The 20928-nt window shown below is 39.5% G+C and overlaps 1 protein-coding gene across 2 annotated transcripts in view; it reads left to right on the top strand.

Moving 5' to 3' along the window:
- Window positions 1-17861, top strand: part of LOC136885944 (protein C3orf33 homolog) — a 29821-nt gene extending 11960 nt beyond the window's left edge. The window contains exons 4-6 of one of the 2 annotated variants that reach the window (XR_010861648.2): window positions 2500-2644; window positions 5316-5553; window positions 17693-17861. Coding sequence is in view for 1 of the 2 variants with exons in the window: in XM_067158646.2 (XP_067014747.1) it covers window positions 2500-2644; window positions 5316-5436; window positions 17693-17696 (270 nt within the window). In the remaining variant the exon portion in view is untranslated. The remainder of the gene's footprint in view (window positions 1-2499; window positions 2645-5315; window positions 5554-17692) is intronic. The other variant, XM_067158646.2, reaches the window with a different exon arrangement.
- Window positions 17862-20928: the final 3067 nt, after the last annotated feature.

Genomic DNA, 20928 nt, shown 5'->3' with positions numbered 1-20928 from the left:
CTGGCTTGACAGGTAGTAATGAAACATGGCTGCATGCAATAACATTCCTAAGGATGAAAATCACATAATATATCCGAGTATTAATTAGTGTTAGTCGCTTAGCAACCTGCTAAGTACAGAATGTATTGCGAGTTAGGGTAAGCCTTCGCCTACAGTTATTGGAGTGATCATTTAATGATATGATTTTAATGATTATTCAGAGTTGGCTGAACTTAGAGACCTATCTCTGTCTTATGATTTACCGGCAGGTAATTCTGGAGAGATTAAAATAAAAATGAAGAAATCGGTCCAATAGAATGGAAGGATGGATTTCCTAAAACTCTTTTAATATATAGATGAGGACTATCTACCCATCAATTTCTTCTTCTTCTTCTTCTTCTTCTTCTTCTTCTTCAAATAGTATTTCCTCATCAAACCCTGTTCTTCTCAGCTCTGCTTCCCAGCTTCATCTGGAAGGCAGGCATCAACTCTCATTGTGGGCAATCTTGACAGACAAAGTGTAGGATAAGAAAAAAGCTGGATAAACACAGGAAAAGCGAAGAGACAAAAAAGAGAGGAAGACTAGGAACACAGCGCAAACAAACGAGGAGGAAATTAAACTCAACAGGTCAATACAAGTAATGTACCAGATGTATGCATAAGTATTTTTCGGTTTTACTGAGAGATGGCGCCAGCGCACAGTGCGCAGAGTATGAATTTGACTCATAAGTCAGTTTGTTCATCTGACATTAACCTACCAACATACACAAGTTGAGTCCGCCAAACACTAGCGTCTGTGTTGTATCGTTCAGTGATCATGTCCACATTTGTGCCTGAAAAAGAACATTTGCGGCACGCATTGTTTTTCTTATTTAATCAAAACAAAAAAGGTGTGGAAAGTCATCGTTTGCTGGTAGAAACATGTGCTCCATCAATTAGAACATGTGTGACATGGTTTCGACAATTTAAACATGGTGATTTCAATGTGAAAGACAGTGCGCGCTCTGATAGACCACAAAATTACAAAGACGAGCAATGAATTCTTGAAGCATGGTGAAACCATTAATGCACAACGCTATCACCAACAAATGATTCATTTAAATCACGCATTGATCGAAAGACAACCAGAATGGGCCAGAAGAGATGGCAAAATGACTGGTGACTGGTTTAAGAAATGGAATACTTCTCCCAATGTTAAGAAGTGTAACACAATATACTTTATCATTGTTAAAGCAAGGAATGAACAATACCTATACCATTCAGCGAAATATATTGCAATCGGCTTCTCAGGTAAGAGACCTAGGTGTTATAATTGACTGTAAACTTACCTCCTCTTCTCATATCGAGTCAATGAAATCCCGAGCTATGCTATGCTTAGCCTAGGCATTCTTTACAGGTTCGCGGAAATTAATTATATTTTTGCCTTAAAATTATACTTTGTCTCCAGTGTTCTCCCCATTATTGACTTTTGTTCCCCTATTTGGTCCTCATCTGTTATCACAAACATACTGTATCTCACCTAATTAGTATTTTTAACTCTTTCATTGTTAAGACTCAAAAATCCTGTTTTTTAAAAATCCACTAAATCTAACATCTTGAACTACCTGGGTATACTTGACCTGAAAAGCCTTTTACAGTTCTCTGATCTATGCTGCCTTCATAAAATAATCAATGGTTATTACAATCAATGGTTATACCAAATGCAATACTCTTCCAATGTACTTCCCTATACACGTTCCACCCCACCCAACACGCAACCGGCATACTCATCATGTGTCCCGTTCGCGCCTAACCTTACAACAATGCTCTATCTTCCACCGTCTCCCTGCCCTTGGTCCCGATCCTTCAGGCACAAAATTGAAAGATTCCTTTTAAGTCCTCTCCAGGTTTCCATTTTCTTCCGTCCTTCCAGCCTATGACCTTTCTTCTTTCTAACTGTGTTATCAGACCCTTTCCAGTTATTGTTGCAAAATAGTATTGTTACTAATTTACTGTTGATACTTACAATTGTTGTTTATACCAATAATTGTTATCTTATTATACTTATTTAAATTTGTTATTATGTTAGTGTACAATGGCCCTCAATCGGCTGTATCTAATAAATAAATAAATAAATAAATAAATAAATAAATAAATAAAATAAATAAATAAATGAATAAATAATTAATTAATTAATTAATTAATTAATTAATTAAGAGTGACAGACATAGCAAGAATGACTGCTGGTACAGACAGATGGGAAGAGAGGGGAGTAGAGGAAAAGGATAAAGGATGGAAATGCTGACTCTGCATAGAAGTGGGAAAAGACTTAGTAGTAGTATGATGTTAATTTTGTTGTTACTTGTTTGTTTTGCAACACCCTAATAGAGACTAGAAATATTTTATTATGAAAGACCATAGCAGGTGTTGAGGTATTCAAAGTTTGACGCTGATTTTTTCATACAAGAGTGTGCTCAGTTATAGTGGCTGGAACTAGGCACGCTTTGACAACTTTATTATTGCTTTCGTAATCTGTTACAGAAAAAGAATCTTGGATTAGAACTGGTGTCACTTGGCTTTGCTACGGTGTCTCCTCTGGACTTTGCGTTAGAGAAGGATCCGGTTTATATCAAGTACTACCAGAAACTTCTTGATGCAGAGAACAAGGCTGAAAAGAAGGGCAGTGGTGAGTAGCTCCCTGTGTGGATCACTGGTACACAGTCCTCTACCTTCTCGCTCTGATTGAAGGAGTGGCACCGCGAACACTCACTAACGTCTTTGCAGGACAGACTTAATTTTAGAAACAGTCTACTGTTTAGATAAGAAATACGAATAACACTATGAAAATAAAACGTTCACTTCCTCAGCGCTTCCCTTTGTGGTGTTTTAACATACTCCCTATGTTCAGCCATGATGCTTTCATCCTTACACTGCTACACCCAATAGTATGTCATGTCCTTGCTGCATTATTACTGTCTTCGTTATGGCATCACTGTCACTACCGGTGTTGGAATTCCTGTCAGCTTACGGTCACCTGTTTGTCATCGCTGCTATCACTCGAATTGTGAACTTCAACTTCCTCCTCATCATCTGTTGGAGGAATGAAATCTTCTTCTAAATCACTGTAATCCTCACATTCACTTAAATTATTCACAAACTCAGGAAAATGACAGTCATCAAAACAATTACTCTTACTACCTGTCGCCAGTTTGCATTGCCAGTCGTCACGTGGCCACACAAACGCATGCGTAAATAAAGTAATGAGTGTGCTGCCTAGTGATAAAATTAGAAACTACGTTCTACAGAAACGGTACATAATCATACTAAATGCAGATGGTAATATGCGCTGTTCAGACGGCGATATATCATTGTTAACATTGATGCTTTCACAACCTGTACTTGTAGACATGATATTGTCCCCACTATGGTAAACTAGCGAAAGTGACAAACTAGGGAATATGCAGTTATGAAGTTTTGGTCTAGGTTTTATTATTTATATAATGTCTACCCTCTGACAAAGTCTCACATCTGCAGCTTGTTCTGTATGGCTAACACATAAAAACCAATCATTAAATATAAAAATGTGTATGACGTGAGTAATCACGACCTTTTTCAGCTCTCCTAATTTTTTGACAATTTCCAGATTTGTTAGTTTGCATGAGAAGTAACAGACGAATCAGGGACGAATGTGGTAGAAGAAATAAATAGAAACTGATAAAGTACCTAAAATGTTATGTTCTCATGCACACACAGTGTGATGGAACATCTTAAGGTTGTCGTCAGCTCTGCTTGGAATACCAGTGCTGTGCCAGAATACAGCGAGCCACCTCCTGATAAATGAATGTACCACTACAGCTCAAATGGTAAAGGATTCTTTAAGTTCAAACGCTCATTATTGTAGAAGTCTTCCTCGTGAACAGTTGAGATTTTCTTCTGAAGAAGCGGAGCAAAGTTCTCTGCGAAGCGTAGAGAGTTTCACCTAGTTTTCTTGACATGGCATAAGCCCAAATGCATCTTGGTGGGTGTGCTATTTACCAACTGATGAGCCCAACTTAGCACACTGGCAACCAGGAATGAGTTAGCTGGAAAATTTATAATGTCCAATAACGGACCAACTATATTGGTATTAGCCCATATCAAGTCTATGACATATTATTGGTGGTAGTGGTGATGCTTATTGTTTAAAGAGGAAGTACAACTGAGCAAGCGTCCTCTATCTAACACTAATCAGAGAGAAAGAATGGAAGGAATCTGACATTTTGAAAAATGAAGCTATCTACCAAAGAAAGACAAGGGCCACGACGGGCATGAAAATGAAAGACTCCCTAGGCCTTGAGTGCTCTAATGCCGTCGGGGTCAGAAAAGAACAAGAGTTGACCAACGGAGGTCCGATAGGATAGATGAAAGTGAGAAGCCTGACACAAGTAAGTGGAGGTAATGCCAGGACTCAGCTAAGGGCCCCATGGTCGCCAACCCACACTCCAAAATTCAAAGCCCTGCGGCCTTTTATTCGCCTCTTACAACAGGCAGGGGATACCGTGGGTGTCATTCTACTGCCCCCCACCCACAGGGGGCGATAATTATATCATTGTCTGGCCTTCTATACTCCGTACGGCTCTACTTCTAAATTGACGTTTTAGCAGATTTTGGCTCTGTCTGGTGGTTATGCGCTGAAGCATAGACATTCAACCAATCCCAAGCTGCCATTCATATCGATTTATATCGGCAGAGCACGATCTCGAAACCTAGTTGCCAACTCTAATATTACATTCGCCACGTGGTTAACCTATCTCGCTCAGCGTGTATGGTATTTGGTACGGTTCGTGATCTTTTGCATTTTCCTTCAATATTTAGTGTGTTTGTTCCAGTTCCAGTGACTCTGAGATCAGTAGAGTGTTCCCTTTGTATTGCCATAACCTCCTTTCTGTCCCAGCCATTAGCCGTTAGTGATGTGTTATTTTCTCATTTTCTTTTATTGTTAATAATATATCTATTCTCTTTTAGTGCCAGATATTGTTAGTAAGTGTAGTTCTTGTGAATTTGTTTTCAATCCATATTCATTCGTTTTTCTGAGTACTGTATTACAATTTACAAGGGCTGTTTACCGCGGTCATATTGCATCAGCTGTTCTCGCAGGCGTAGCGCGCTGGCAACAGAGGGAAGGTGATGCTCATTTGTTTTGCGAAACTTCAATTTAGAAGTAAGGCCGTGCAGAGTATAAAAGTCATCATTATCATCGTTGGATTTATTACTTTAATTATGGTGAATTGATCAGTGAATGTTTTTATATATTTTCCATATTCTTGTGTAATGGAATTACTGTAGTTCTAAAATTAATAAACCTTTTCTTTTTTCAGGCATGTGGGCCACCACAAGAAGTCCAGTAAACAGATTGTGGAACACCCTCGTAATTCGTACTGCAAGTTCTGGGCTCAGCTTGTTGAAGGAGTTGCTTGCCAAGCAGCGAAGAAGTGCAATGTTCGTTGGTTCCTAATAAGAAGCCTTGCAACTCAGGATTGTATATAAAATAATGCTGATCTGACTAACTCTATTCCTGGAGTATGACATCAGCTATGTAGACTATGGGCGAGATAGGTTAGTGATGTAAGGTCTGCCATACATTCGGTCCCGTGCACAATAATCGGAAGAAGGTTGCTTTAAAAAAATTATATTCCGATGGTTAGCAACAGCAACAGTGTGCAACACATTGCTTATTCTTAGATCTCAAAACTTACTGTGAATTGTTTGTTTATATAATAGTAGCATATTTCTCTGAATCCAAGACGATTCCCACTTTTACCTTCAAAAGAAGAATCAGGCTTAAAAAGTGCTTTGTGAAATCATATGAATGCCTTTCTGGTACAGTATGCATTTTTAGACTATCTTTGTCTGTATGCCAACGCCAAACATTGGCTTTAATTGTGCTGTATTTTTTTGAGGCTGCACAATTATTCTTTATTTTTGCAATTTTAATAACCATTAAATTAAAATTGACATCATAATTTCGGAGTGAACCCGTTGAAAATTTGCCAGCAATGCCTGTTCCACGTCTCTACAATACGACGATCCATCACAAAAAATATTCCTGCTCTCTATAAAACTGTTACTTGTACTAAGCGTCAGGTACAACCGGCTACTGCTAGATGCACATCTCGCTTGGCAGCTTTGGTCGACTTCAGCGGTGAGCAATATACTGTATAATGAAGACGTGGACGTTGGAAGTCGTCAAGTTTATTGTGCCTTGGTATGGCCATTTCACCCTCACGTTTTTCACGCACGTACATCGCAATTTCATCTTCGACTTCTTTAAAGTATTGTTGTGAGCTACTAAATGCATTTTTTGTACATTATGCATTTTAAGCTATCCTTTGTCTTCATGCTAATGCGGAACATTGGCTTTAGTTAAACCGCATTTCCTGGTGGCTGCACAGTTATTCTTCATTTTCGCGTGCTTAATAACCATTAACTTAAAATTGGCTTCATAATATCGAAGAGAATGCATTGAAAATTTGTTGGCAATACCATTTCCACGTGTCCTTACAATGCGACGATCCATCACGAAAATATTCCTGCTGTCTGTAAAACTGCTTAATTTTGTTAAGTGTCAGTTATAACTCTGTCACTGAGTAACCATGACCTTCTAAGAACTTGAGGGCTCGCTCATTTTGATGCCATTCTGCGGATTTGAGAAAGGTTTTGTTAGAGGCTAATACAAGGGCATTTTTTTTTATCTGTTCAGGGGTTGTTGCTCGCCCAGTCGCCCATCTGCGAGTCTGTTTTCCGCCGAGTAGAATGTCATTCTCTCTTCACTATTTCCTGAGAATTAGTGATGTTACACAGAGGCACTGTACAACTGGTTGCCACGGCTAGCAATGTAGCCTATAGGCTTAATAAAGGCACGGACATTGAAGGTAGAGTTCTGTTCGTGCGCGTGGGGTGAAGGGAAGTACCGGTAACCATGGTAACTGCCAGTGGTGTTTTTAGTTAGGTCGCAAATGCAAGACAACCCTTGATTTTTCACATGAAATTCTGAGAAAAACCGTCGTCTTGGTTTTGGAAAAATACAGTAATTGTTCCGGAAGACTTTTGAGGAATTTTGAGGTTACCTTGTGAGGATCATAATATTTGTCTTTCTGGTATACGCTCCCAGGAAGCATCATGCGAATATTGCTTTATCACAGAATACTTCGACGACACAAAAAGAAATAAGCTACTAAATGTTGTGCCAATGAAGAAATTGTAAATCAAATTATACAGAACGAAAACCAGAGTTATGGCATGGCAAGGGAAGTATCCTATCAGAGCAAAGATAGTAATTTACAATCAACCAGTAGAACAAGTCTTAAATTTTAAGTACATTGGTTGTGAAATATCTTTTAATTATGATGGTGAGGTGAAGAAGAAGTTTCATCGATTTCAACATATGTGAGGGACAATTCACCAAACACTAAGAGAAAAGGTAAGAGAAGATACTCAATTTAAATTCTATAACACTATGGCTGTATCAACTTTGTTATATGGAAGTGAGACATGGGTGGATAAAACAGTCTATAGGAATAAAATACAATCATCTGAAATGATATTCTTAAGATCAGTGAAAGGATACTCCCTAAAAGATAAAATATGAAATGAAGAGGTAAGACAACAATTAAATATATTCTCAGTGAATGAAAGAATATTCCAAAACAGGATAAATTGGAAAAACCACGTTCTGAGGATGGATAACAACAGAATCCCAAAACTTGCCCTGGAATACCATCGTACAGGAAGAAGAAATATTGGTCGTCCTATGAAGAGGTGGAATGAAATCTGATGTCAGAACAGGCTATAAGCCTAATGCATGAAGAGGAAGTAAGTAAGTATTATACAGAGTTACAAACAGACTTGCTCAGTTTTGTCCAAGAAAAAGGGAAAGAAAGGTAGGAACTGTTTTCTTCTCAGAGGAATCAAGTTAAACACCAGTATCACCGCTGGGACTTGGCCTGCAAAGTGGACAACAGATGAGTGAATCTGAATGTGACTAAATTGGTTGTAGCTTCTAGCAGGTGTAAGGAAAGCCGGTAAACCTCTAAAGAAAGACCGTCTAAGAGAAGAAACATCTCTTGTGGGCCTGTAGTCATCAGGATTGGACACTGGAAGAAAGGTCTTTTCTCTGATGAAGTTCAATTTGAAGGGGGCAGAAAGTTCAGCACATTCACAACACATCCCGTGAAGAAAATGTTTTTAGGGTTTTCACTTACAAATTCATGGATGAAATTGACAAGATTTTACAACAAAAAATGGGAAGCAAAGAAACAAGACAACAAAGTAATATGGGGAGAAGATGAAATGGAAGTACAAGCACAAGTTACCGTATGGAATCGGAAGACAGAGGAGTGTGGAATGAAAATGAGTGTGGAGAAGTGTAAGACGGTAGTGATGATGAGAGGTAATAGAGAAGGAAGAGGGAATGTTGAAGTACGAGGGTAATCCCAAAAATAAGGTCTCCTATTATTTTATAAATACAGAAATCTGTTCATGTGGCTGTTAGTCACAATATTGTGAAGAGTGTTTCTTGCGCTCGCGTATAAAGATGCACACGCTGTGCTGGAGAATGGAGCTCCCTTTCGATGTTACCGGCAAGTGCGAAGTGCGAATCTATCACCAGTTAACGGAAGTGTATGGTGAGTCGTGCATGGATGACAAAAATGTTCGTAAGTGGTGTAGAGAGTTTGCAGCTGGTCAGACTGAAATTCACGACGAACGAACAAAGGAGCGGGAGACCGTCAATTTCCGTCCAGACAGTTGTGAAGGTTAAGCAAATCATGCGTGCAGATCGGCAGATCACCCTGGATGATCTCTGCACTTTGGTTCCTGAGGTGTCCCGAAGCGCCACTCACAACTTCCTGAACAGCATGGTGGCGAGCTAGTATGACATGGGCATACAAAAACTGTCGCAGTGTCTACAAAAATGCATTGACCGAAATGGTGATTGTGTAGAAAAAATAGGTAACTGTTCAAGCTGTAAAAAGCTGATGTAAACTATTGTAGAAATTTATTTATTTATTTATTTATTTATTTATTTATTTATTTATTTATTTATTTATTTATTTATTTATTTATTTATTTTTTTTTTTTTAATGCAAATATACAGGCGTTAGCCCAATTACAATATTTGCTCATAAGTTCTAATCATATAAAATATAATTTAAAATATACGAGAAATAAGATAATCACAAAATAGAGTGTGAAATAAATTACCTATCTACAGTATAACAGCAGTGATAAAGATAAAGAATACAATAAAAGGAAGAATAAGAACAAAACAAAAAGAGGAAATATGGCATCATTCATCTAGCTAATTATCTGTAATAAATGCTTACAAGATTTCAAAAATTATGATTTCTTATTTTGAAATAAATCTATATTCAGAGGATGTAATTTATTATACAGTGACATCATTCTGTATAGGGGTGAATTTACATGTTTGTTTGTGTTAACTCTTGGCAAGAAAAACAAATTCCTAAATTTACCTGCTGGTTTTCTAGGTGCATACAGTAGAAGTTGACAAGTTAAATCAATACTGTCTATTTCATTGTTAACCAACTTATAGAGAAACATCATCGACTGACATTTTCTTCTGATATCAAGCCTTTCAAAATCAAACGTTTCAATCATCTTATGAAATGATAAATATTTAGGATATTCTCCACTTTGCCTGAAGTATATATATTTCAAGAACTTTTTTTTGGATCCTTTCTATCAAATCTGTGTGAACTTTTGTTGATTGATTCCAAATAATAGAAGCATATTTCAGATTTGATTGAACTAATGAAAAATACAAACAAAATAAAGATTTATTACTTAGGCTATACGAATGTCTCATTATAAACCCAAGGCTCCTGTATGCCTTATTCACAACATTTTCAATATGAGCAGTGAAACTTAAATCACTAGTTAATATTACTCCTAAGTCATTAATTTCAATTACTTGTTGCAATTGGGCATCATTAATCGAGTATGTACAATTTATCTTATCTTCTTTCATTGAAAAAGTAATCTTCCTGCATTTATTAATATTGAAGGGTAATTTGTTAAATTGCTCCATTCAGACAAGATATTTAAGTCAACTTGCAGTTCTAAACAGTTGTACACACTTGATATTGATTTATATAATTTAATATCATCAGCAAATAATAATACCTTTGAGAACCGAATTTTGCTAGGAATATCGTTTACAAACAACAGAAACAGCAAAGGACCCAAATTAGAGCCTTGTGGTACTCCAGATTTTGCAATATAATAATAAAACATGTTTCTGTAACTTACAAACTGACTTCTATGCTTCAAATATGAAACTAGAAAAGACATAAGGGACTGATCTAAATTATAATCCATTAATTTATTGATTAAACAATCGTGATCTACTTTGTCAAGGGCCTTTTGGAAATCAGTATAAATAGCATCTACTTGGGAGCGATTATCAATCTCATTAGATACATAATTGTACAAAGTTACATAAATTGGTTACTGTGGCTTTCTTCGGCAAAAAAACCATGCTGATTGCGTGGGATAATTAATTTGACATGATTAAAAATGTACTGTACTGTGTATTGATTAGGTGGTTAATCTATGTTTGTTTTTTCTCAAGCACCTGTATCATCAAATTCCATTAATTCACTAACCTAATGGTTTTGCTTCTGGAATCTAACAGCTTTATCCTCCACAATCTTGTGAAAACTAACTTCTTTGCGGGAAGCACTTCTTTCTTTCGTCACATCATGGTTACCACATGTTTTTGTGAGAGCTTTACGTAATTGTGTTCTTTGAAACGTAAGTTTGTCCACCCTGTTCTGTCCCGTTTGCCAGACATTACAGTAATTATAATTACTGATTTGAAGTTAAACTTCGTAAAGAAATTTTGTTTCCAGACATGTTTGTCAGCATGGAATACAGTGCAACTTATGGTGCCTGACAAAAAATGTAAGCACCCAGAAGAAATGGCCAGACGTCAATGTAACTTCGTACACGTACACACCATTGGCGGGTATGTAAATTATTATAGAGTTGCAGTTCTCTATGAGAGGTAGAACGGCCACCAGAGTGCATTAGTGTTGTTCGTGTTTAGTGTTGTTAGCAGGCCTGGTAGGGTATATAAGGGGTGTGAACAGTGTCAGGTGTTGAGTGATCACTGTGAAGGACCCAGAGATGCCGCGTACTCATGTGAACAGTGTCAGGTGTTGAGTGATCACTGTGAAGGACCCAGAGATGCCGCGTACTCGTGTGAACAGTGTCAGGTGTTGAGTGATCACTGTGAAAGACCCAGAGATGCTGCGTACTCATGTGAACAGTGTCCAGTGTTGAGTGATCACTGTGAAGGACCCAGAGATGCCGCGTACTCATGTGAACATTGTCGGGTGTTGAGTGATCACTGTGAAGGACCCAGAGATGCCGCGTACTGGTGTGAACAGTGTCAGGTGTTGAGTGATCACTGTGAAAGACCCAGAGATGCTGCGTACTCATGTGAACAGTGTCCAGTGTTGAGTGATCACTGTGAAGGACCCAGAGATGCCGCGTACTCATGTGAACAGTGTCGGGTGTTGAGTGATCACTGTGAAGGACCCAGAGATGCTGCGTACTCATGTGAACAGTGTCAGGTGTTGGGTGATCACTGTGAAGGACCCAGAGGTGCCGCGTACTCATGTGAACAGTGTCAGGTGTTGAGTTGATCACTGTGAAGGACACGGAGATGCCGCGTACTCATGTGAACAGTGTCAGGTGTTGAGTGATCACTGTGAAGGACCCAGAGATGCCGCGTACTCGTGTGAACAGTGTCAGGTGTTGAGTGATCACTGTGAAAGACCCAGAGATGCCGCGTACTCATGTGAACAGTGTCCAGTGTTGAGTGATCACTGTGAAGGACCCAGAGATGCCGCGTACTCATGTGAACAATGTCAGGTGTTGAGTGATCATTGTGAAGGACCCAGAGGTGCCGCGTACTCATGTGAACAGTGTCAGGTGTTGAGTGATCACTGTGAAGGACCCAGAGATGCCGCGTACTCATGTGAACAGTGTCAGGTGTTGGGTGATCACTGTGAAGGCCCCAGAGGTGCCGCGTACTCGTGTGAACAGTGTCAGGTGTTGAGTGATCACTGTGAAGGACCCAGAGATGCCGCGTACTCATGTGAACAGTGTCAGGTGTTGAGTTGATCACTGTGAAGGACCCAGAGGTGCCGCGTACTCACGTGAACAGTGTCAGGTGTTGAGTGATCACTGTGAAGGACCCAGAGATGCCGCGTACTCACGTGAACAGTGTCAGGTGTTGAGTGATCACTGTGAAGGACACGGAGATGCCACGTACTCACGTTAACAGTGTCAGGTGTTGAGTTGATCACTGTGAAGGACCCAGAGGTGCCGCGTACTCATGTGAACAGTGTCAGGTGTCGAGTTGATCACTGTGAAGGACCCAGAGGTGCCGCGTACTCATGTGAACAGTGTCAGGTGTTGAGTTGATCACTGTGAAGGACCCGGAGATGCCGCGTACTTATGTGAACAGTGTCAGGTGTTGAGTTGATCACTGTGAAGGACCCAGAGATGCCGCGTACTCATGTGAACAGTGTCAGGTGTTGAGTTGATCACTGTGAAGGACCCGGAGATGCCGCGTACTCATGTGAACAGTGTCAGGTGTTGAGTTGATCACTGTGAAGGACCCGGAGATGCCGCGTACTCATGTGAACAGTGTCAGGTGTTGAGTTGATCACTGTGAAGGACCCAGAGATGCCGCGTACTCATGTGAACAGTGTCAGGTGTTGGGTGGTCACTGTGAAGGACCCAGAGGTGCCGCGTACTCATGTGAACAGTGTCAGGTGTTGGGTGGTCACTGTGAAGGACCCAGAGATGCAGCATACTCGTGTGACACAGAGTTATCAGCACCTGACAGAATTTGAAAGGGGCCTCATTTTGGGTCTCCACTTCGCCAGCTGGTTGAATCGTGCAATTGTGGGGCATTCGGATTTGACAGTGGCCCGATGTTGGACTGCATGGGAAGGTGAGGGCAGGCATCCTCGTTGTCAAGCTTCCGATTTACCACCTCTGACTACCACAAGGCTGGTTAGCCGTATTGTGCACCAAGCACATCATAACCCCTTCACATTCTGCGCCTGCCATCCGAGAAATGGACTCCCTGCAACATTCTGTCTCATTCCGCACCATTGGTCGGAGACTAGCACGAGCAGCTGGACTAGGGAATTACCGTCCCATGCTAGGCTGTCATTAACACCACAATACAAACAGTTGCATTTGGAGTGGTGTTGTGACTTTGAAGCATGGACTGTCGATGAATGGCATCGCATTGCGTTCAGCAGTGAATTGCAGTTCTGCTCTACTCCAGATGATCATCGTCTGCGAGTATGGTGGCGATCTGGGGAGAGGTCCCATTCTTCCAATGTTTTGGAGAGGCACAGCAGTGTTACTTCTGGCGTCATGGTGTGGCGAGCCATCGGTTGGGACTTAAGTCTCGGCTGGTAGTGATCGACAGAAGTTTGACGGCGCAACGATACGTCACAGACGTGCTGCATCCTCGTGCAACAGTTATTGTGGTGCCATTTTTCCGCAGCACAATGCTCGTCCACACATAGCACATGCCTCTATGAACTGTCTGCATGATGCTGAAGTAAGTTGACCAGCAAGCTCGGACATCAACTCGGCCCCAGTGCCAGTATCCAGGATATCGAGGACCAGCTACAATAGTTGTGGGACAGCTTTCCTCAGGAGAAGATACAACAGTTTTAAGACACCCTTCCCAACTGAATCAGCGTATGTATCCAGGCCAGAGGAGGGCTCGTACTGCCAAGTTCTTTATAAATTTGACTTGATTTTTTAATCACTGAAATAACACCACATACTCTGTCCTCACATGAAGTTTCATTTCCTTTCCTCCTCCTCTTCTGGATGCTTCAGTTTCTTTGTCAGGGAGTGTACAAACAAAAACTGTAACCACAAAGGTTCAAAGATCGTCTGTAACACAGATGTTGCATTAATTCTCTACATTCTCTTCTGTGGCCACTCATCTCCAATAGGTGGCATTACTGCTGCAACTGTACAAAAACTAACCTGTCAGCAACAGTTCAACAACTCTTAACTGAGAAGTTTCCTCTCGTAACAGGTAATCTATTTTGACTGAAAACAAGATAATTTGGCAGAGAAATACCTTGATGTGGGTGACACATAACTCATCCCGACAATTATGCATGGAAGATGAGTTGGTTAGTCCTGCCATTTTGTTTTATATTTCGATTTCAGACCCTAGTTCAATGTTTTGTTTGACTTCTTTGAATTATACTGCAGTGAGACTTAATTCTGACACTAAAAACCAATCATTAAAATGATGCTATTGTTCTGTAGCAATCTGCGTTAGCATTATCTATATATAAAAAGTTGAACATGTATGTTTCACAAAACTCAAGCTCTTAAACCAGACAGAGTTAAAAAGTGCGGTTTGTACCAAAATCTTCCAAATTGTCTCAATAGTACAGAAAAAATCTTGCATTTCTTGAAAAGTATCAACGGAAATATATTTATTTTGAAGATAAATCATTAAATGATCACTCCAATAATTGCAAGTGAAGGCTTACCCTAACCCAAAATACATTCTGTACTTAGGAGGTTGCTAAGCGACTAACACTTTCATTAAAATTCTGATAGGTGTGATTTTCATCCTTAGTTATGTCATTGCATGCAGCCATGTTTGATTACTATTTGTCAAGCCAGAGAGTATTCACTTCCTCTGATCCAGAAGAATACTATTCTCTGCTAGATACTCTCTGATTCTCTGACTTTCCCTAGCTTCTAAATATACTCAACAGATGGCAGAACGTTCCTAATAACTTACATGCTGGTAAGAGAAGACATTTTACATAGGTACTGACAGAAGGTATCAAGTTGTCTAGCTATCTGTATGACAATCCATTAATAAAGAGCTGGGTAGTCTGCTTACCTGAACCACCTGCAGCCATGGCCAACTGTATGTTGCACTATCTCGGGCAATATCGTTTGAAAATGTTGAGATCCAGATACGGCCGAATGGTTGAAGCACAAGTAATATTGTATGGAAAGAAGTGTTATAAACTAAATTACGAATGAATCAGTTATTATGTACCGGTATTAAATGTTCATAAAATGACTGAAAATGGCAGGCAAAACAATATGACTGCGACAGACATATCAAGACGAGTTACCTGACCTATTTATAAGAAACGCTGTGGAGAATCACGGGTCCGCTAGTATTATCTGAATGTATCTTATGACTATCATAAACATATAATAAAGAAACAGTAAACATTTTAAAGGTTGTACATTCAGTTACACAAAACTCATAGGTTTGCAATATAAAAATCAATTTCTGAACAAGTTTCTATTTACAATGATAAGCCTTGAAGTATTAGACCCTTACGAACAGAAGTACAATAAATACAATAGACTTGTAAAATCAGAAATATTACTGTACAGTGTAGCGTATCAAATCTGTAAAACAATTATTTAACTACTTTCAGCAACACAATGGAATGTGTCAGCTCGTACAACAGTTTCCCGAGGCACTTGACAATTCAATAAGTAACAGATACAGAGGTTAAAATGAAATTTGTCAAACAGCACAGAGCTAAGTTGGCTCATCTAAGATGGAGCTAAAAATGTTACCATCTTAACTCACTGCTGACGGGATCCGAGTCTACTTGTGTTTGGCTGGCCGAATGTTGCCGATGGGTCCCGATTTAACTAGTGTTCACGAGACTTGTACATTTTGTGACATCTGTCGGAACTCCTGAAACCAGCTACCGGTCAGGGTTGATAGAATCTTGGTGTTGAAAGTTTTGTTTATTCCACGCTACCTTTACTTTCTGTTGTTCTTCTATTTTGTGATTCATTTTCTCAGTTTTCCGACCTCATGTTTAGATCCAGACAAAATATTTAATGAACTGTATGTGAATAATATTGAAAAGACCAAAGATATGACTACGGGTGAGTGTGGTACAGTTTGTCTAAAGCTAAATGGGGAGGGGATGGAGAGTGTGCGGGATTTCATCTTCTTAGGAGCTATAATCAGTCAAAGTGGAGATTGCGGTCCTGATGTCAAATGACGGATTCGCTTGGACGAATCGCTATGATGACTATGTCCCCGATCTGAAAGAACAGAGATATCAGTTTGGCTACCAAGTACAGATTGGTCAATATGATTATATCCCCGCTGTTCTTGTGTGGACATGAGAGCTGGAAAGCTGAAACACGCAGACAAAAGGAAGATCGACGCTTTTAAGCTCTGGTGTTGGTGAAGACTCATACGAATACCATGGGCTGCAAAATTCACCAATAAGGCAGTTTTAGAATGCATCAAGCCTCGTATGGCATTGGTTGGTGAGATTATGAACCTGAGACTAGCGTACTTTGGCCACGTTATGCGATCAGAGGTATTGGAAAAAGCAGTCGTGCTAGGAATGATCGGCGGTACAAGAAGACAAGGTCGCCATAGGACTTGTTGGTTAGACACATAAAGACAGACACCATCCTCACCCTGGAACAACTCAACTTGGAGAGCGCTAATTCATAGAATTGCCGATGGTTGGATTCAACTGAACGGATGACATCATCATGCGGATAATTATTCGGAATGCCCAAATGACGTTGAGAATGTGAAGTCGATATTCAAAGTTGCCATGTGCCCCTTCATCGAGGTCATTGCTGCACAACTTACCACACCAGAGAACATTATTGGGACTCCTTGGGAAGGTTTCCAGTAAATGTTATCGCTAGGGCTTGGAAGTTAAAGAACTATAAATTGCCAAAAAAGACCTAAAAACTGGTTCTTAGGTGTAAAGGATCGTTGGTTTTCAGACGAAACATTCAGAAACTTATATGCACATCAACGAATGTTAAGGGTTTAAACGTGAAGCAAAAAAATGCACATCAGATTGTTCTCCTTTCAATATTTCACTTATCTTGCACATAATTTGATACACCTGGTTTTTTAAGGACCAGTTTATTTTTCATTTCATGTATTTACTAGAGAAATGTTAAAGAGGTGATGGATGAACTAATGATGATTCGAATTGAGCATGGCAGTAAAAATGTGGTCGAAAGAAGGTTAAGTTGCAAAAACAGCCGTTAAGACCTAAAAAAGGACCAATAAGCCAAAAATGCCAAAAGAGGCAAGAAACAGACAAATAAAACCCACCATTTTCTGGCATACAATGACCCAGAATGAACATACATTTTGTTGGGCCTCGTCTTAGGACAGTTGAAGATAAAGGATATTTCCTCAACTTCCGAGCCCTAGTTATCGCAATCAGTACAAAGTTAGTGTAGCCAGGCTCTTTTGATTCTATGCATGCGCTCAGAAAATGGCCAGGCACAGGGGACGGGCAGTGTGAGGAGGACCCGGTCACCAATGTGTTCAGGGCCTCCCTCTTCAGAGGAATTGTCTGATTCTATTTATTAAAGGACAGTCGACATGTTAGAGAATCACGTTCAACCTTTTAATTTTGAAATAGCTATCTGTGGAGATATCTACATGGCAATGCATTCTGCCTGTCATGTCAGAAACAAATTTAATTTGTAAAATCTTAGAAATGGCTCAAAGAATAGCAGTTGGTACCTGAGTTGAAGGAACATGACTCTTCTTGTGTCTCAAACTCTGTTTTATCACTAGAAGTCTTATCGCTGCCACAGAAGACTTTAAAATCTCTTTTCTTTCTCTTTACAGATGATCAGGAGTACAGTAACTGCACTTGGTAATGGGAATGAGAAGAAATAATGTTATTTTTTGGGGCCATTTTTAGTTTTTGTTATGACCGCAAGTATGTTGTAAATACTGTACATTTTTGAAGTCTTTAAATAAATAAACAATAAATTATTGTTACTACTGCATGATATCTGTTAAGTGAATTATGTCATAATCATCATAGAACCCCTCCAACGTATGGGTAAGATGGTGTTGAACGAGTCTTCACTGTCATCTATCCAGAAATGCCTTCTGTCTCTCCACCAACTTCCAGTTCCCTCCTCTTCTCTCCAGATCCTCTCAGCTGGTGTAGCCATCTCTTCTTAGGTCTTACTACTGGCCTTCTTCCTTCAACCCTTCTTTCAGGCATACATGTGGTGTTCTTGTGCCAGGCATTCACTTTAAATGTCCATACCATGTTAGTCTCCAAGTCCTTAGCTTCTCTTCTGTTGACTCCACTTCCAGTTACATTCTGAGGTCATCGTTCCTTACATGGACGTTGCATGTTTTTTGGAGCGTAGTTCATAGGAACATTTCACATGCTTGCAATTTACCAACTTCTTTCTCTTTCAGTGTAAATGTTTCTAAACTGTATGTGAGAATGGGCACAAAGTATGACTTTTACAGAGTCATCTTGGTTCTCACAGGCACTTTATTATCCCAAAGTAATGTCTTACGGGGTTGTAGAAGTTGGAACTGCCGGACACTCGGTTTACTATTTGTTTACCTTCAGTACCCCTGCTGGAAATTGTACTTCCAAGGTACGTATTTGAATACCTGTACGCGTCAATCACCACTGATCTGCATTTAGGACAGTCGCTCAGGTGGCAGTTTCCCTATCTGTTGTTTTCCTAGCCTTTTCATAAATAATTGCAAAGAAATTGGAAATGTATTGAACATCTCTCTTGGTAAGTTATTCCTATCCCTAACTCCCCTTTCTATAAACGAATATTTGCCCATGTTGTCTTGAATTCCAACTTTATCTTCATATTGTGATCTTTCCTACTTTTAAAGACACCACTCAAACTTATTCGTCTACTGATGTCATTCCACACCATCTCTCCACTGACAGCTTGGAACATACCCATGTAAATATGTTAATATAATCCTTTTTAACTCCATATATTAATGAACATTGTTTTTCTCATTGAAATTTAGTAATTATTTTCCTAACATTTCTGATAGTGTAACGTCAATATTCCATGTCGGACCACTGCTGCTGGACACTGTTAAATACGCTGTGGTCTTACGTATTGGTGCCAGTCACTTGTATCATATCCTTAGACTGCTCCCATGCAAATATGTTAATATAAACTTTGTAAGACATACCTTAACATTTTGACGCTGTTATCCTTCACAACTGGTAATTTACAGCCAACGGCTGGTTTGTTGGTATCCATATTATCACTGAACATTGTTTTTCTCATTGACTATCCCTACTGTAATATGTCAATATTATTTCTTAGTAATTATAATTTAAATACAAATCAGGTACCTGATTTATGCCTTGAAGTAGTACTGTGACTGATGATGCCTTCAATGAAAGGCGAAAGATGTCTCATATGGAAATAAAGATAAATTCCTAATTGTTTAAAATTGTAATGTATTGAATAGGTGATATTATAAACTAATTAGCATCCGACATACCACTTAGTCGAGCAGCTCATCTCCTTTCTCCCAAGTCTTCCCAGTTCAAACTTTGCAACATTATTGTAACGCTACTCTTTTGTCGGAAATCAAACGTTATTTGCTTTACGTCCCACTAACTACTTTTACGGTCTTTGGAGATGCCAAGGTGCCGGAATTTAGTCCCATGGGAGTTCTTTTACGTGCCAGTAAATCTACCGACACGGGGCTGTCGTATTTGAGCACCTTCAAATACCACCTAACTGAGCCAGGATCGAACCTGCCAAGTTGGGGTTAGAAGGCCAGCGCCTTAACCGTCTGAGCCATTCAGCCCGGCTTGTCGGAAATCATCGAGAACAAATTGAGCTGCTTTTCTTTGGGTTTTTTTTCCAGTTCTTGAATCGAGTAATCCTAGTGACGGTCCCATACACTGGAAGCATACTCTAGTTGGGGTCTTACCAGAGACTTATGTGCCCTTTCCTTTACATCTTTACTACAACCCCTAAATACCCTCATAACCATGTGCAGATATCTGTAGGCCTACTCTTTATTTACAATCTCATTTATTTGATTACCCCAATGAAGATCTTTCCTTATATTAACACCTAGGTACTTACAGTGATCCCCAAAAGGAATTTTCACCCCATCAACACAGTTATTAAAACTGAGAGGACTTTTCCTATTTGTGAAACTCACAACCTGAATTTTAACCTGGTTATCATCATACCATTGCCTACTGTCCATCTCACAACTTTATCAAGGTTATCTTGCTCACAATCTTGTAACTTATTTATTACTCTATACAGAATAACATCATCCACAAAAAGCCTTATCTCCGATTTCACTTCTTTACTCATAACATTTATATATATATAAGAAAAGATAAAGGTTGTATAATACTGCCTTGAGGAATTCCCCTCTAATTATTACAGGTGAACGTTTTCACCTTCAAGCATTATGTGGCAGCCAGTGTCTTTCCTACTCATTTTCAGTGCAACAAGTTTTGTTGTGTAACTTTCATCTGATACGGTTTGAACTTTGCTACCCATGAATTAAATTAATTATGTATGTTCAATAATTAACAGGAAGGAGGATAGAAACAAAACACCCAAGATAATATGCTACACCTATGAGCCATTGCCTTACGACATCCTCAAACCAGGAACGTTAAGTTGTATGCGTATCGTCTTTACTGGCGGCCAATGAGTAACAGAGTGAGGCCAATAGGGAACATCTTCAGATTCAGATAAATATTATACTTTTCATTAGTAAACTCGTGTCCGAGGTGTTGCAGATCTTTTCAGGCACACCCCCCCAATGGAGGCGACCTGCAAGTACCATTTTAAATTTCTGGCAGTACCGGGAATCGAACCCGGGCCTCCAAGGACGGCAAGCTAATAACACTAACCGTTACATGCATTTCATTGCCATCATTACTTTAAAGGCTCAGGCAACTTATTTTGAGTTTTATTTTCTTAACTCGTTGAATGCGAGATTAAACTTGAATCAATGTGTTGAAAACCCTATTGATTCAGGTGGTGGTGGTGATTATTGTTTAAAGAGGAAGTACAACTAGGCAACCATCCTCGTAT

This window comes from Anabrus simplex, chromosome X, assembly GCF_040414725.1.
Source record: "Anabrus simplex isolate iqAnaSimp1 chromosome X, ASM4041472v1, whole genome shotgun sequence".
NCBI lineage: Eukaryota > Metazoa > Arthropoda > Insecta > Orthoptera > Tettigoniidae > Anabrus > Anabrus simplex.
Note: the sequence above shows the minus strand (reverse complement) of the source record. Positions and strands in the feature narration are given on the sequence as shown.